Genomic DNA, 18,675 nt, shown 5'->3' on the forward strand with positions numbered 1-18,675 from the left:
CAGCACTGAGCCCTGTGTAGGCCTCTTAAGTCTCTTTGCTGCCTTAGACAGGTATGCCTCCAAAAGCTAGCCACTATCATACATTTGAGCCTATGGACTTTGCTGATGTATGTGTACATCCTTAGTATATTGTGTGTGCCCAGGGGATCCTTCTCCTTCAACTTCTCATTAGGACTCAGATGATGCAGAGACATTATCTCTGGTTGAGCATATATAGTCCTACCCCTCCTAGAGTTCCCTACATGCTGACTTCTATGTAGAAACATTGAGGCTAATATAGTTCACCACAAATTGTTTTTTGGCCTATTTTTCTCCCCCCAAAAATATTATAAGGTTTTTCTTTACAGAAAAAAAAGGAGTAGCAACCCTGGGTTATGCCCTTTTGTAGCTCATTATCAAGGATACCACATGTGAGCCTGGAAACACTCAGATTGCTTCTGCGGCTCCTAAGAAAGCAGATGCTGTCTATAAGCCTCTGTCTATCTGGAGTGAAATGCTGGACTTGCATCCTCTGGCAGCACAAGACTCAGAGACCACAGGACATGAAAGGAATTGAAAGCCTTAGCTAACATAGACAAGAGAGTATTCTTCATTGCCACATTGGGACTTAGGTTCCTCAATTATATGTGTGTCTTCTGTCCAGAATGTTTTTCTCCTAAGTGGATAAGCTACTGAAAAAAACTGTGACTGTTCCCTGAGCCTGGGAAGCAGATTGAGATAGCTGAGATTTTGTCTGTTGCATTGATAGTGGATCACTACTTGGCCTGCTCTAATTTTAACTGCGCTAATACCATTGTTAGGGCAGCAGGCTCAGGCGTCTGCCTGCATAGGTTGGCCTAATTAAGGCTCTTCTCCCTGAAGGAGGAGATGAGACAGTTTATCCTGGGTGTAGTGTTTAAGAGTGAAACTTTTATTTGGTCAGCCTTCACTGCAGCTGGAGGGTGACCTCTTGTAAAGGAAGTAGGCCCTTGGCGCAATTAGGAACCTGTGTGACACCATTAGTTCCTCTGTGATTAAACTTTTAGCTTCCTCTAGCTGTCCATTTTCAAGGCTTAACTGGCCCTTACAGGAAGAAAAAAAATGTTTACACACCAGGCAAAGCACTCATGTATCACAGTCTTGCAAATTCTTGTGATGCCAGTTAAATCATTCAAGAGACAGTCCAGCAGATATAGTCCTATCTTCTAGGACTGTCCACAGAGTGGCAATTGTCTACATTTCTCCTAGCTTAGAGAGCTGTTATAGTAGACTACTGGGATGTCCCTCCTTATTACTGTTGCAATATAAATAACATGCAGATGTCCTGCCATGGATAGCCCAATGTCCAGCCAGTATAACAAAGCCTTTACATCTTCCTACTGTCATATGTCAGGTGCATGCTCCTTGTATCAGCTTAGGGCATAAAATTGACAAACATACAGTCCATATGCAGAACTTCTTTGCCACCAGTCCAAACTCCATAGTTGAGTGTTGGTGTGAATGCCCTTCACTGAGCTGGTTTCTACCAAGCCATTTACAGACAAGTGCCCCATTGGGGTTCCTTTTTTTTCTTCCGTTACTTTGTGTACTTAAGAGTTTATGTCATCCAGGAAGGGGAAATGTCAGTGTGGGGGGGCAGATTCCCCATAAGACTGATATAAGAAGTGTTTATTCTGCACAGGAGCTTCATGCAATCATACCCAGTGTACCATTTGTCAGGCTTTTATTCACAAAATGCTTAGCAGCTGTTGGTCATCTTTATGCCTTTATCTTGAGGACCAGTGTCTCAAACTTTTGACCCAGGTACTATGTCTGAATCTACCTGCATTGAAGTATAGTGATCCCTTAAAAATAAGACCAAAAGGTTTCAGTCTGACTGAGCTGCTGTCCAGCCTCCACCAGACATCTCTCTCTAAATGAGTGAAAACCATGAAGACATCTGGTGCCAACACCAGTTTCCTCTGCAGTGACCCTATCAGAGGTCAGCTTGGAACCAGCTTATTTGGCCTCTGAGGCAATGCAAACATCCAATGTGGATGTTGAGGGGAAACCATGGCTGATCATTTCCGAAAGGCATAGGGCGATTCCCCAGATTTTGGTTAGGGAAGAAGTCCCTGGTACCCTTATTGAGTCTAGGCACAGCTCTGAGCCTCCTAGGTTGATCAAAGCTGACGTCCCACTGAAGAAGAAGCATAAAGCTAAGCACGTTCCTCCCTTTGCTAAGGATCCTCCGAGGCAATTGCAGGATATTATTCAGGGTTTTTTCAATGCCCTGAATGCCTTAAGACCACCTCAGGGGGTGTCTGTTTATTCTTCTCCTTTGTACTCTACTCCAGCCAAAAGAACTAGGGAGTCTCATTCTTCAGATGAGAAGGTGGATTTAGGGAATGAGTCTTTGGCCTCTTCCTCACAGATTACATTTGGACTGTGGTTTTGAGGAAGAGGATTCCTTGAGTTCAGACTCTTCCATTGAGGATTTGACCTTTGGGACACAGTAGTTCACGTGATGGAGCATTTGAAGTGGGACTGCTCACAAGTCTGTGATACTCAAGAGGTACTATAAGCTTTTGTAGAGGGAATCTCGAAACCTTCTGCTGTCCCCTTTGTTGGATGCCTTGTTGGATGCATTTGTAACTGCATCTGTGGCTCCCAATTTCCATCATCTAGCTCCTAAGAAGCCTGATTCTTTTTTTAAGGTGCCTGAGGCCTTTTAAGTACCTCTACAAGTGCCCTTCTTCTGTCTCTGCTGTGGTCTCTCTTTTTGCTGACAAGCAATCCAAGCTTTTGCCTTTTTCCAAACTTCTTTCTTCTGAAGAAGACAGTCAGGCTACAGAGAGTCTGGGAAAAAGTGTACAGTTTTGACACTCTGGTCTTCACGGCCTTTAATTATCAAACCCATATGACCAGGTATGTTTAGGCCCTTTTGTCACAACTTGGGTGGGTGGGGGTGGGGTCTGATCACCCTAACTCTGAAGGGAAGACTGCTACCTTCAGCTTATTGAATTCCACTTCTCAGGTTGCCCATCACTGCATCAGATGTAGTTATGATGCAGCTAATGCATCCTGTAGAGCTGCTGCGTCTGGTTCAGTTATGAGGAGGTACTCTTGGCTTCTCTGCCAGTTTTACCTGATAATATTAAGACCAAGTTGCTAGATGCTCCTTTGGACAATTAGAATCTCTTTGGTATGGCTACTGCTGACTTGTTTAAGACTATACAAGACAAGTTAACGTAATGCAGTATTTTAGACAAATCTTTATATCTGCCATACCCAAATTTCAGAAAAACAATCCTTCTAAGTCTGCCTTTGTGCGTAGGCAGCCTTGTTAGCCTTCCAAGGGGAAATTGGATGTTCATCGTGTTACCCTGCTGCAGTCATCACACTTGGGTTATCCTGTCGTCAGGCGGTCCCGCAGTCAGCCGGAATTCCAAAGTCTTGGTCCAGCGTCGGTTGCTGTCGCCTCTTCCCTGACGTCAGTGCGCCAGGGGTATATATAATGCAACCGATGCCATTTTCTTCAGTCTTTCTTGCCGCGCGGTGCCCGAAGAAGAAGCAGTACGCAAGTGCCGGTCGGCCGACTCCTGAGATTTTCGAATTCGAATTTCAGACCGAAGTCTTCTATAAAGCTAAGTACCCTGTTGGGGAAACTTTTCTTGCCTCAGACTGATGTCAGAAAAAGTTAACAATTGTATTTCTTGTGGGAAGCAAATACCTCATAAGGATTTTCATTCTTATTGCATACCTTGCCTAGGCCCAGACCACAACATCACTTCTTGTCGGTTTTGTGCTAGGTTTAATAAGCGTACTATTAAAAGACGCTTTGATTTCGCACGCCACTACTTCGGTAGGAAATTTAACTACACCATGCCGTCGGAGCAACCGACTACCAGCGTGCACAAAAAATGCAGGGATAAGGACAGACAGCCCAGGCCTAAACCAGATTCCGAGGCCTCAGCAGATCCGGTCTCCAGTTCTCTGGTCCTCAGTGAGGCTCCGACGCAGCCCCTGACTACCGCAGATCTGGAACCTGAGACCGCTACGGAAATTTTGACAGAATGTACCAGGCCTACACAGCCTTTTACTTCAGACCCTTCTGACGACCTTGCTACAAAAGACGTCAGTGCTACAGAAACGCCATCGGTTTCTGAAGGCGTTTTCAGACCGACGACTCTCACCATTAGACCGTTTTCTAAGTCGAAGACTCCTTCTAAATCTAAAAGGACTGCACTTCAGTCTCCTGTTCAAGGCCCCATGCCTAAGAAACAGATGCTCAAAATGGCTGAAGATTTGATTTCTTTAATCAGGGGTTCCCAGCCCCCTCCTGACAAAAGGTCTAGACAAGAGGAAGATTTTGCATCCTCTGAGCAAATGTCCATTTCTTCAGACTCCTCTGATGACCAAGACTACTCCTTCTCTCCTTATGAAGATTCTGATGCTGAGGACTCTATTCCCTCAGCTTCTCCTCCTGAAGACTACTCCTTTGGGAAAACTTTACATACTATGAGGGAACATTTTCACTGGGAAGGTCAGGACTACTCTGATTCAAAGAAAAGGCTCAGAGAGTTTCTTTTACTCCCCCAACACAGACCACTTGCCATCCCACCAGTTTTGGACATTGTGGATGATGTCTATTTAGAATACAGTTTCAACCCAGACTCTCTACCTCCTGCTCCGGCTAAGCCTGACAGATACTACAGAGTGCCTGATTCCCACAAATTTCTTTACAAAAGCCCTGTAGCTGATCCAGAGACTATCTCCCAGGGTCCCAAGGGGGCTAAGGCTTTTATGGCTAAAAACCCAGTACCTTCTGAGAGGGATTCCAGAGCACTAGACAGGTGGGGGAAAAAGGTTTACACCTCAGCCACACTAGCTATGAGGGCACTAAATTGTCAATTTCACATGCTTAAGTATCCACAATTTCTAATCTCTCAGTTAAAGCAGAGAATAACCACTCTCCCTCAACAATCTGAATTGAAAGAAGTACAGGATCTGTTGCACGCCACTGAGTAGGTGGGCAAACATACCTTACAATGTGGGTTTGATTCTTTGGAGGCCTCCTGCAGAGCAGCTGTCACTGGGTCTGTTATACGTAGGCATGCTTGGTTAAAGGAACAAACTCTGCCTGATCATGTTAAAGCAAAACTACTAGATGCTCCCTTACAACAGGATGTTCTTTTTGGAGCTAAAGCGGAAGAAGTCTTAAAGAAAATGTAAGATAAGGCAAAATCTATGCAGACAGTCAAAGATTTCCTACAAGTACAACCCCCTTGCTTCAGCAGAAACTGGCCAACAAAAATTGGTCCTTTCCAGCCACTGACAGACCACAGAGGGGTAAATACAGACGCCCAAGGGGCAGAGGACAACCACAAGCCCAGTATAAACCTCGTCAATGGGGCACTACCACACAGAAGGGAGGAGAAGACAGGTCTCAATCCACCAGAAGGCAAACTCAATGACTTGCACCTCATCTGGCCAAGCAATACTCTCTTGGCAGCCCCCTTGAGGGGAAAACTCGCACTTTTTGCAGAAAACTGGCACATTGTCACAAAGGATAAATGGGTCCTAGACATAATTTTACGAGGATACAGATTCCACTTTCACACCTTGCCAATGAAAAGAGGAATGCCAAACCTGCCACAAAATCAATGGGCAGAGGCACAAAAGCAAATTACAGCTCTCATGGACATGAGAGCCATTCAACTGGTACCTACTCGAGAGCAAGGCCAAGGATTTTACTCAAGACTCTTTCTAGTGCCCAGAAAGGACAATGCCTGGAGACCAATTCTGGACCTTTCAATTCTAAACACTTACTTACAAGTACCCAAATTCAAGATGCTAACACTACAGCAGCTACTTCCCATGTAGGGCAAGGACGCATGGCTAGTAACGTTGGACCTCAAGGAGGCATACCTGCATGTCCCTATCAGACAAAGTTGCAGAAGATACCTCCGTTTCATTGCAGGTTCAACCCATTACCAATTCTCTGCACTGCCGTTTGGCTTATCTACTGCACCCAGAGTTTTCACAAAATGCCTGGCACCAGTAATTGTATACTGCAGACAAAGAGGAATTCAAATATATCCATACCTGGACGACTGCCTCATCCAAGCAGAAAGCAAAGACATTCTCTTACATCACCTGGCATCTGTAAAACATCTACTAAACTGCCTGGGGTACACAGTAAACGAAAAGAAATCAAAACTAGTATCCTCACAAAAAATGACATTCCTGGGTGCCAACTTGAATACAACGGCCCAGAAGGCTTATTTTACGCCAGGCAAGCAACTACAACTGACTCAATATTTCAAGACAATGGCAACAAAGACCCAATTAACTGCAAGAAAAATTCTGCAGGCTTTGGGCTTCATGGCATCTTTCATACTAATAATACCATTTGCAAAGCTGCATATGAGGAAATTACAATGGTACCTAAAAAGCGTATGGTCTCAACACAGCCACAGCTTGGACACAATGATATCTCTCATTCCCTGCGTACAACAGGAACTTCTATGGTAGTCACAGGCATGTCACCTCAGCAAGGGTCAGCCTTTCACCTTGCCCCCAGCCAGGCAAACAATCACAACAGATGCTTCAGACTACGCCTGAGGGGCACACATGGCAGGGCAATGCATTCAAGGCCTATGGACTGCAGATCAAAGAAATCTGCGATAAATCAAAAAGAGATGCTAGCTGTACAGAAAGCTCTGACAGCCTTCAAGGATCTATTACATCCAGGACAACTTGCAATAAAGACGGACAACACCACAGTAATGTGGTACATAAACAAACAAGGGGGCACACATTCCTACCCTCTATGCAGGCAAGCAATGATCTTATGGAACACAGCTCTGGCCTACCAAGTCCATTTACAAGCTCAATTCCTGCCAGGACAGAAGAACACATTGGCAGACGACCTCAGCAGGAACATCAAAGATCTCCACGAATGGAAATTAGATCCACAAATATTTACAATGATAACTCAAAAATGGGGCCTTCTAGACATAGATCTGTTTGCCAGTCATCAAAACTATCAACTGACAAAATTTTGCACAAGGACATTTCACCATCAAGCTTGGAAAGTGGACGCTCTCTCTTTCAGTTGGAAAAACCTGACAGTATATGCCTACCCTCCATTGCCTCTTCTCACAAAGATTCTTTTGAAAGTCAAAAAGGAGAGACCGTGACTGATTCTCATAGCCCCAGACTGGCCACGCCAGCACTGGTATTGAAAAATATGGCCCACAGCCCACCATGGTTATTGCCTCAAATACCCCATTTGCTCGCACAACAAAACAATCAGATTCTTCACAGCCAGCTCAAAACTTTAAATCTGGCTGCATGGCAAATCAACTAAACATCCAACCAGCTCCTCTTTCACAAGCAGTTCTGGATGTTATTCTGGAAGCCAGGAGGCCAAGCACCAGGAAGGCTTATTCGGACAAATGGAAAAGGTTTTGTGCCTGGAACCAAACTAAAGGCCAAGACACAATTCATCCTCACATGCCTCACATTCTACAGTATTTAGCTGAGATGTTGCACAAAGGACTTTCCTTTTCCTCAATTAAAATCCATGCTTCAGCTATTTCAGCTCATTACAACACGGATCCACCTTTATTTTCACATCCTCTTCTAAGGCAGTTCCTCAGAGGGGCAAAAAACATTAGACCACCCAGGAGAGCTCCTACACCAACATGGGACCTCAACTTTGTTCTGGAAAAACTAACGCTACCTCCCTTTGAACCAGCTTTCTCTGCAGATCTTCAGTTCCTATCATGGATGACTGCCCTGATCCTAGCAATAACTTCCGCTAGAAGAGTCTCAGAGCTACATGCACTAATGGCAGTGGAACTTTTCCTCTTTTTTCATCAAGACAGAGTTTCTCTATGAACTAATCCTTCATTTATGCCTAAGGTGGTTTCCAGTGTAGCTTTAAATCAAACCATCCACTTACCCACCTTCTTCCCCAATCCACAGAACAAAGGTGAGAGACTCCTGCGTTCCTTGGACATTCACAGGCAGCTTCGTTACTACTTGGACAAAACTAAGGCTTTCAGAAAATCTGACCAGCTCTTTGTATCCTATGCTACAGCTTCTCAAGGGAAGGCTATATCAAAGCAAACCATTTCTAAATGGATAGGTCATTGCATACATTTCTGCTATACCCATCATGGGAAACCAGTTCCTGCTACCATTAGATCCCACTCTACCAGGGCAACAGCTACCTCTACAGCCTTTCTCAGGGGGGTTCCAACCAAGGAAATTTTAGAAGCTGCAACTTGGAGTACAGTACACACCTTTACCAAACACTATCACTTGCCTCTTTACTCTAAGTCCAGGGCGGGCTTCGCCACTGCAGTTCTGCAGGGCCTTATTGCTTCCACTAACCCTCTATGATACCTCCCCCCTACCTTAGCTTTGGGATTCAACCCAAGTGTGATGACTGCAGCAGGGTAACACGATGAACATAGTACAGTTTTGTACCTACCATAAATGTAGATGTTCAAGTGTTCACCCTGCTGCAGTCCAGGTTACCCTCCCTCCATCCCCTCTGTTCTACTAGCTAAATCTCTTCTATGCCCTACTGATGTATTTGCTTATAGCTGAAGGGGTTTTGTGTTTGTGCGGTTGTTTCTCCATTTGGTACTAATTCTGACCACCTTTTTGGGGGCACCTGACATCTGGGGCAAGAAAAACTGAAGAAAATGGCGTCGGTTGCATTATATATACCCCTGGCGCACTGACGTCAGGGAAGAGGCGACAGCAACCGATGCCGGACCAAGACTTTGGAATTCCGGACGACTGCGGGACCGCCTGACGACAGGATAACCCAAGTGTGATGACTGCAGCAGGGTGAACACTCAAACATCTATATTTATGGTAGGTACAAAACTGTACTTTCCTAAGCGTATAATCTCTGATAAACCCACTTAGACTCAAAAGCCACCTTTTCAAGACATATCTGCCTTAATCTGACATACTTTCTCCCCTTCCCCTTTACCAGTTTCCCTTGTCTGTCCCTGTTTCGCAACAGATAACTTCAGACTCCTAGGTTCTGTCCATTATCAGTCACTGTTATTTTATGGCACAGATGCCCCCCCCCCCCCGGTCTTGCTCAACCTCTTCTAAACCAACTTCGTCTTTTTTTCTAGGGTTCTACAAGATTTACTGGATATCTGGGCACCATTCAACTCATTCAGTATCCCAATGATGAACAGAGTTTTACTCCAGAAAGTTTCTGGTTCCCAGAAAAGAGGGATCTTAGAAACAGGTCCTAGACCCCGCCTTTCTAAATACTTTTCTAAAGAATCCTTCCTTCTGGATGCTATTCCCTCCAGACTGTACTTCCTCTCTTAATTCCACAGGCCTTTCTGGTCTCCCTAGACTTAAAGGACACATATTTTCATATTTCCATTCACCCTGTTTTCAGGAAGTTTTTATGTTTCTCTGTTTCTTCTGCTTTGCCCTTTGGTCTTTCTACAGCTCCATTGGTGTTCAACAAATGTTCATCCCCTGTCATAGCCTTTTGCAGCTTCAGGGAATCCAGATATTCCCATACCTGGATGACCTGCTTCTTCAGACTCCCTCTGAGTCCAGGATTTTGCAGGATCTGAATTTCACCATGCTGTTTCTGCACTGTCTGAGATTCACCAATAGTCTCAAGAAGTGAAGTCTGATTTCTCCTCAAGACCACATTTTTTTCTGAGTTACACAAGCCAAACCATTCCAATGTTGGCTTTTCTTCCTTATCCCAAGGTCTTGTCTTTGTCAACCTATTTCCAGTCTTTGATTCCCCATTCTGTCATTTCTGCAAGGGAATTTCTCAGAGTCCTGGGGTTCATGACATCTAACATTCCCATTATCCCCTTTGCCAAGCTTCATGTGAGAAAACTTTAGTAGTACCTTCAGATGGTTTGGCTCCAGCATTACCAACCTCTGGAGTTCCCCACTCCCTTACTTCCTTGTCTCAAACTCGAGTTTCACTGGTGGATTCAGCAGCTCTCCTTCAATCTGAGACTGCCTTTTCAAACTCCTACCCCTACTCAAGAACTGTTCACAGATCCTTCCGATCTGTGGTGGGAAGCCTCTTCCAAAAATCCGAGGGTTCATGTTCTATGGCCTCTTCATCAGATGTGAGACAACGTCAACATAAAAAAAAATGAGGGCCGTCACTGTTGCTCTTTAAGTCTTCCATTATCTTTGGTCTCCAGGCCCTTTAAAGGTCTTTATAGACAACATCACAGTCATATTTTACATCAACAAATGGGGACACAAGGTCTTATCTTCTTTACAGCCTAGCCCTTCAGGCCTGGGATTTGGCTGTCTGCCATCAGGTAACCCTTCAGGTGGTCTACATCCCTTCAGAACACAACTTTATGACAGACTCCCTGAGCAGGTCCAGGACACAACCTCATGAATGGGTGCTTCACAGAGAGGTTTTTCTGGACATATAACATTGGTAGGGCATTCTTCATGTGGATCTTTCTGCATCCCCTTTGAACAGGCAGCTTCTTTGCTTCTATTCCAGAGTCTGAAGTCCTTTGACTTGGAAGATGGATGGTATGTCCTTTTCTTGGAAGTGATGTTCCTTATTGCATACCCTGCCCTTCTTCTACTTCCCAGGCTCCTGCACAAGATCAGGAAGGACTGTCCAAGAATTGTGCTGGTGACTCCATTCTGGGCCAGATACAGTGGTTTCCCCTACTGTCTCACCTGGCCAGGGACAATCATCACAAGTTCCCTTAACAGATGGATCTTCTCACACAAGCAAGGGGACTGTCATTCACCTTCAATTGTCCACTCTTCAGTTGACACTTTCACTGATAGGATTTTGATACCACTGAGGCACCACTTTTCTGAGGGTGTGCTTAAGGTTCTGCAGGAAACCCACTACCAGAAAAACCTATATGGATGGCTAAATGCAAAAAATGTGTGCTTGGTGTCTCAAGTATCACCAGGATCCTTTCTCAGTGGGGTCCCTTTGGTCCTTTCTTATTTGAGTTATTTGCTGCAGGCTGGCTTAGTGTATTCTTCTGTTTAAGTTCACTTGTCAGCAATGTCTGCTCGTCTGCCCTTGAACCCACCATTGGTCTCTCAATTTGAGGTCAAACAATTCCTTAAAGGCATCCTTCATATCAAACCCCCAAGAAAGTCTATTCCTCCCTCTTGGAACCTTAATTTTGTCCTTGAAAAACTAACTCAGGCTCCTTTTGAATCTGCTTATTTCTTTGCAACTCTGCACCTGGAAAACTATTTTTACTTCAGCCTCCTTGAAATTGATTACATGTATAGATCTGCAATCAAGGGACTGCACACGTGTTGATTTCACAAGACCCAAACATAGTGAAAGTTTTGAAACATGAGGAGAATAAATCTAAGATTATGTCTGTGCTTAATCTAACAGAAACATATCGGAGTCAAGCAGGAATGGAAATCAAACCAGAAGTAGATTAAAATCAGGCAGCAACTGAGTGTGACAAAAACAAAAGAAAGAATATAAGGTGGAAGAGCAGATGCGGAAGAAAGAAATGTGAAAATGCATAAATATAGTTGCAAGTATAGAAAACTTCTGGAAGACCCTCATGTTGATCAGGATCGAATGCAGGAATGGTTAAGGAGAGGCAAATTCAAACCAAGAGATGAAAGGTTAATATTGGCAGCTCAAGATAGTGGGTTATGTACACATTGGTTTAAAAAGTCTATTGAACATGTGGGATAAACAGACAAATGTAGGCTTTATAAAACCGAATTGGAAACAGTTGCACACCTCGTTGCTGGTTGTGACATACTAACGGCAGAAGGACTGTATACTGAAAGGCATAATAATGTGGCAAGACTGTTGCACTGGGGATTGTGCAAACATTATGGTATTGAAATGGCTGAACAACACTGGAAACATGAGCCACAAAGTATCATAGAAAATTATGAAGCTTACATCACATGGGATCACCCATTATTAACAGTACAAAAGATAGATGCTTGGAAACCAGATATAGTGGTCCATGAAAAGAGGGCAAAATAGCATTAATCACTGAAATTGCCACACCCAGTGACTACCATGTCTTACATACAGAGAGAGATACAAAGTTATAAAATATCAGCATTTGCAGTTAGAAACGAGCAATGTGGAAGAAACATACCCAGATAGTTCTAATAATAGTAGGAGCAACAGGTCTTATAAAAAATAATTTACAATCATGTTTAGATATGTTACTAATACATGTAACCCTGTACGAATTACAGAAAGAGTCATTACTGGGCACATTGCGAGTGCTGTGAAGAGCACTTTTGGCTGACATCAAAGATTGAAACAATACTAATTTCATGAACTTTAATCATACTTTGACTTAGGAATGGGGTCCATTCCCATCATGGTATTAGAAACCCAATAGACTTGGAGAAATTAAAAAAGGAAGAATGTAGTCCTTTGTCAGTCCTAGTTAGCTCAGCAGGACAAGGGGAGTTTGCAAAGTACACTTCCTCTCACCTGTGATGGGGAGGATTCCTGTATGCTTTTCTACCTTTTGCCTGAATGCATTTTAATGAAATTAAGAGATGAAGGATTAAGAACCTCATTCACTGTATCCCATGCTAGCCAAAAAGCTATGTTTTTTTCAGGTTTGTCTCTTAACACTATAGAATCCTTTGCCAGTACAAGCTAAGGAAGTCTCAGTCATGTGGGTTGAAAACTGGCTGTATCTTCCAAGTATGGTTTCTCTTTTAGATCCTTTCTTGCCAAAAGACCTTCCATTCAAAGATTTGGAGGCTATTGAATTTGTAGACATATTGTAGCAGGGGCAGATGTTCTCCATTTGGGTCACGTGTTGCCTCAGTTAGTTTGCAATAGAGTCTGATGTGTCTCTGGCACCTTTTTTTACTGTGGTCTTAGTTATTTCTTGGTCAGGGTGATATTTCTGCTATTACAGTGACCGTGACTTTATACAGGGCAGAACCCTGGCCAGACACGACCATGTCAACCAGTTCTTTAAGGAATTCTGCATTTTCAAAGTCACTAAACAACACAAACCGCTGTCCGATAACAATAAAGGCTGTCCTCCTCTGTATAATTCCAAAAACTTCCACAAAGGCAAATGGTGAAAACCTTTTATTCATGATAAAACAAACCAAATAAGTGAATGAAATAACACTCCACAGATTTAACGCACTTTCATCTCATACCCTGAGACTTCATCAGAATCATCTGTGAAACTCTCCTAACACATTTAAATAATGTTACCCTCATTTTCATTGGTTGTCATAAATTCTCAATGCTATTACATCACTTTTCAAATAAGTCATATCAATAACAATAAAAATAGTAATAATTACTTCTATCAAAAATCAAAAATAAAAAATAAAACTAAAATGATTGTGGTTTGTTTTATCGTGTCACTTATTTGGTTTGTTTTATCGTGTCACTTATTTGGTTTGTTTTATCATGAATAAAAGGTTTTCACCATTCGCCTTTGTGGAAGTTTTTGGAATTATACAGAGGAGGACAGCCTTTATTGTTATCGGACAGCGGCTTGTGTTGTTTAGTGACTTTGTTTGCAAGACTTCAGTGTTCGGTTGGGTTACTGGAATTCTGCATTTTCACCTTCCTTTGAAGAAGCTTTCTCATCTTGGGACTTGAACTTGATAATTGACATGCCTTACTGTCCCCTTTTGGAATCACTTAATTTAGTGAACCTGAAGTTTGTCTGTTGGAAGTCTCTCTTTGGTAGGTAGTGCCTCTGCCCTGTGATCTCAGAGTTGCTAGCTCTTTTTTTTAGGATCTCAGATCTATCTCAAGGTTATAGAATCCCTTAGGGCTAACCCACATTTCTAAGAAAAGTGGTCCTGAACTGTCCATTCATCTCCCTCTTTTCTTTCCCAAGGCAGAATCTAGAGGAGAAAGAGTCTTTCATGTCCTTGATGTGAACAACCAATTCATATGAACTGAAATAGTTGCGTGAGTTTGAGAAGGTAAGCCAGATTTTTATTTCCGTTACTCCACTTAAAGATTGTCTGGCTGTGGCTAAGCAAACCCTGTCCTAGTAGATTGCCAAGTGAATTGTCTTTTCCCCATTAGACAGCTAGCCAACCCTAAGAAAATGGGCTTTGGCTTTTTCCAGTACATGATTGAAGAATGTTTTCTTTGCAAACATTTGCTACATTATTCATTGAACGGTGATTCCAGGAGGCTAGCCTCCTGTAGCATGTTAGCACTTTAGGACTTGGCCCTATGACTTTGGCTGCCTCCCAGTGATGTTTCAGTTTTTGCTGATTCTGGTTCTCAACATTTGCCAAGTGCATTTCCTGTATCATTTAATCTGTGAGAGGCTGTTCTGCACTGGGTGTTCTAATACCCTCCCACCATCACCGTACGTTTGGACAGCCTCCCCTTCCTGTATCACCAGATCCTTCTGTAATATGGGCAATTTATATTCTTGTTTGTGTAACCTTCCTAGACTGGTATGTTAGTTATATGAAATTATGTGCTGGCAGAGGGCATATGTGCTTCCAGCATATGAGCTGGAAATATTCAGAAATGTATTGTGTTGGTAATGCCCGAAAAGAAAATGAAGCAGTTTGGCCACTGCAGAGGATCGTATCATGAGTCAAGCAATCTATGAGTGAGTTCACTTCTGTTATTTACCCAGTCTCTGTTCTTTGGTCTTGGATTAGCACACTGAAACGTCTGTAACTATGACACACTTATTTTTATACTTTCTAACTTATATTATGGAGAATAGAATTAACACATGATAACATAAATAAGCTAGTCAGTAAGACTGAATTCACCAGAATAATGACATCTAGGTTTGCTAAGTATGCAGAGATCGTGTAGTAGTTCTTGAGATATACGTATATATTTTTTATAAAATGTAATTTATTATTTTGGGATGTTACAGGTTGACATGCTGAGACAGCAGCTCTGTCACATACACCCTGAACTGGAAATTAAATCAGTGGATGGCTTTCAGGGAAGAGAAAAGGAAGCAGTGGTGCTTTCATTAGTGCGATCAAATAGGAAAGGTAACAGCTTGTTTTATTAGTCACAGCTTGCTTTGTGTATTTTGGATTAATGCTATGGTAAGCTTGAAATGTCAAGCATTCACACAGATTTGATTAACATTTTATGGGTACTTTGGTACATTTAAAAATATGAATTTATGTGCACAAACCTAGGTATACACAGTTTACTTTTTAATAAAGTTGTCTGTTCTGTTACATAGGTGTCCAGTAAAAATTCATCTTTAAAACATCAAATTTAGACAGATTAGTTAAATAACTTGAGCAGCATTTCTCCTGCTGGCAGTTTCAGTTCATCATAACACTTAAATCTCTTGAGAATGTGCTTTTATCAGAGAATGTGCTGTAGCACTTTCACCTGGAATGCTACTACATGGTGCTAATTTTATGCTCCTGTTAAAGTTGGAGGCTTATCTCACTTCTAGACTTGTAGCTAGACATACTGTGCCTTCTTTATAACACTTTGTGTTTTTAATTTATGTTGTTAGTTGTTGCATAATATTAGGTCTCAAAGCATTTATTACTGATGTTTAAAAGTGATGCTAAATGAGTCATACTACAGTTTTGGAACTGTGACCCTTGTGTCTAAGTTACAATGTAAACTTCTCTGGGTACAGTGTATGTGGCTAATTAGTTACCTCTGTGAATGCATGTGCATCTATATACCTATATATGTCTTTCTCTCTGTATGTATATGTGTGTGTGCGTGTGTGTGTGTGTGTGTGTGTGTGTGTGTGTGTGTTCGTCTGTGTCTTTGTCTGTTTTATTTTTGAGATCTTTACTCAGTATTTTGTGATATTGAACAAGGCACGCATCTTATTTTGAGACGGGGAGCTGCATTGGGTAGACTTAGCTACTAGATGCCCGTGCCAGTAAAAACTTGCTTACTAGCAGTCTGTGTTTGAGGCCTTGTTTCCTACAGTATCATATTAGTATGAGTACACTAGGTAAAGAAGACTATTTCTCTCACCTCAAGATATTTGATCTTTCTCTTACTTGCCAAATTTTCATTGATTCTCCTACAGCATTTTTTACAGTGATGATTCAAGTAATTTATTTTAGTAGCTTTCTTGAGGTCTTTGTATATTAACTCATACAGTCACATTTTTTCCTTGCTTACTTTTTGCAGCACAGTGTTTGGTAGATCAAGCACAATGAAACCTTCAGTTCAAATACACCCTGAAGTGGGTAGAAAGCATTAAACTTTAGACTTCCTTGGAGTACCCCCTGTTATGGTGCTTTTATTAAGAATTCAGTTATGTACACTTAATTGATTGATTACATAATTCGATTAACTATTTGTTGGCCAAGTAAGAGTACCCAGCACAGGACCCTTTTCGGCCGTGACATGGGCCAATGACAGAATAAACATGAATATAGTAATTGTGCATTCAAACACCAAACCAGCATATAAAATGACAGTGTACATAAAATAACCAAATAACTTTTACAAGGTAATGTCTGCTATCAGATGCAGAAAGTGACTTCATAAAAAGTCAACTGTAGCAGTGCTTACAAGAATAGGTATCAAATTTATAACAACTCATGCATGACTAAAAAATTGACTCATGAGCTGTAATGATAGACTTAACACCTATCTTTGAATTAGCTCAGCTTTAGCTGGTGGACACCTACCTGATTTATATCTGTTTCTCCCATACATCTTACATACATATCTATATTTAAATACTTATGTGTGTGTGTATATATATATATATATATATATATATATATATATATATATGTGCGTGTGTGTGTGCAGTGTTGCTTTTCTTACACTCCCCTAAACAGTGGACTTTGCTCCCAACCCCCTATCCTACTTGCGTAGATAGCTCTTCAACTGCAAAACTTCAGGGAAGAGTAAGTAATTATAAATCCCCCTTCTCTGTTTCTATATAACATGAGAATTGTTATGTAAATAAGGTGAGGTGAGTGAGGCCATCCCCCAGTTTGTTTCATACATAAACAGTATCCATCTTATTAATAAGTATGTACGTTGCTATAATTCGTTTAGCTGAAACATTAGTGAAGTGTGACTTCACAGAGATGTGACTTCAGTGAGTCAGTCAGATGGGCTTCTCTCAACTTCAGTCAGTTAAAGTAAGCTGAACTGCAACATGTGGAAAGCTTTTGCATTTAGTGCCTCTCCAAATGGGACTGCAGATGTGAGGTCATAATCTGAGAATACTGTAGATGCTGCTTTTCCGTTTCTTTGTTTAATTATGACATTGATGGATGCTACCACTAGGGTTGCTACCTTTTCAGATGGCCAAAGTGGGACAATTGTGGTACAAACATCAGATTTTGCAGGCCAAAACATACCCACGTTCAGTACAAGGGACAGAACTTCACTTTTTTGCCTAAATAAAACCTTATTCTTGTAGCTTATTCTGTTTTTTATAACATTTAGATGTTTCAGATACAGAATAACTGTTTTATGCAACTATTACATAAAATATAGGAAATAATTTTGCCCTAATATTTCAGGACAGTTGCCATTCTTACAATATTTTTGCAGAACACAACTGCCCAAAGAGGGACTGTCCCTCGCAAAGTGGGACAGGTGGTAACCATACCACTGCTGCTTAACTCACAGTCACTGGAGAGGTGAGCTCAGGTATATACGTCAGCACTACTGCTCTTAACTGTGGAAGCTTAGAGCAAAGACCATCTGAAAGACTCATATAAACATCCTAGACAGGGGCATGAAAGGTAAATGGTAAAGAAGCTAGAGTCCAATTCTGAGGTCTCTGGGTCTGGCTCCTCAATGAAATGCGTTGCTCTAGATGTTCTTCATGTTTCACTGTTGCAGTCATTACATTTGGGTAATCTGCTGGCAGGTTGCCCTCAGTCGGCATGGTTACCAAAGTCTTGGGTCCTGCGTTGGTTGCTGTCCCTTCTTCCATGACGTCAGGTCGTCAGGGGTATAAAACATGCAGCCGACACCATTACATTAGTCTTTCTTGCCGCGCGTTGCCTGAAGCAGAAGCATTTCGCAAGTGCCAGTCGGCCGACTCCTGAAATTTTCATTTTCGAGTTTCAGAACTGAAGTCTTCAACTAAAAGCTAAGTACCTCGTTGGGGAAACTTTTTCTTGCTCCTTACCATTGTCAGTAAAAGTTAATAATTGTATTATTTGTGGGAAGCAAATACCTCATAAGGATTTTCATTTGTACTGTATTCCTTGCCTAGGCCCTGACCACAATGTGCCTTGCTGTCGGTTTTGTGCTAAAGTTAATCAACGCACTATTAAACATCGGTATATTTTTACTTCTAAATATTTTGGCTCGAAATTTAATTATCCAGAAATGTCATTGGTTAGCAATCTTGACTACCGGAATTCCTACAAAATGCAAAGAAAAAGACAGAGACAGACCTTCGAGGTCCAAAACCGACGACGAAGCTTTTCCTAAGCCAGTCGCCAGTTCGCCGGTACTCAGTGAGGCGCTTTCGCAGCCCCTGATACCAGCTACTTTTGATTCGCAGGCCACTACTGAGACCCAATTGGAGTCCGGTATGCCGTGAGATACTTTATGTATTGAACCCGCGGATGCCTCTACCTTAGATGGGTCCGGAGCCGCTGAGCAGGCACCGGCTTCTGAGGGTGTTTTCAGGCCTAAAGATTTGTATATTAAACCAACGCCATCTTCAAAACTGAGGCCAAAATCTACTTCTATGTCTAAAA

General features: G+C 42.1%; 1 protein-coding gene across 1 annotated transcript in view; it reads left to right on the plus strand.

The window, feature by feature from the left end:
* Window positions 1-18,675, plus strand: part of IGHMBP2 (immunoglobulin mu DNA binding protein 2) — a 751,785-nt gene that overhangs the window by 445,687 nt on the left and 287,423 nt on the right. Inside the window, exon 13 of the mRNA XM_044067302.1 lies at window positions 14,871-14,994. Within this exon, the coding sequence (XP_043923237.1) occupies window positions 14,871-14,994 (124 nt within the window). The remainder of the gene's footprint in view (window positions 1-14,870; window positions 14,995-18,675) is intronic.

This window comes from Protopterus annectens, chromosome 3.part1 (genome assembly GCF_019279795.1).
Source record: "Protopterus annectens isolate FY-2018-M chromosome 3.part1, PAN1.0, whole genome shotgun sequence".
Classification (NCBI taxonomy): Eukaryota; Metazoa; Chordata; order Ceratodontiformes; family Protopteridae; genus Protopterus; species Protopterus annectens.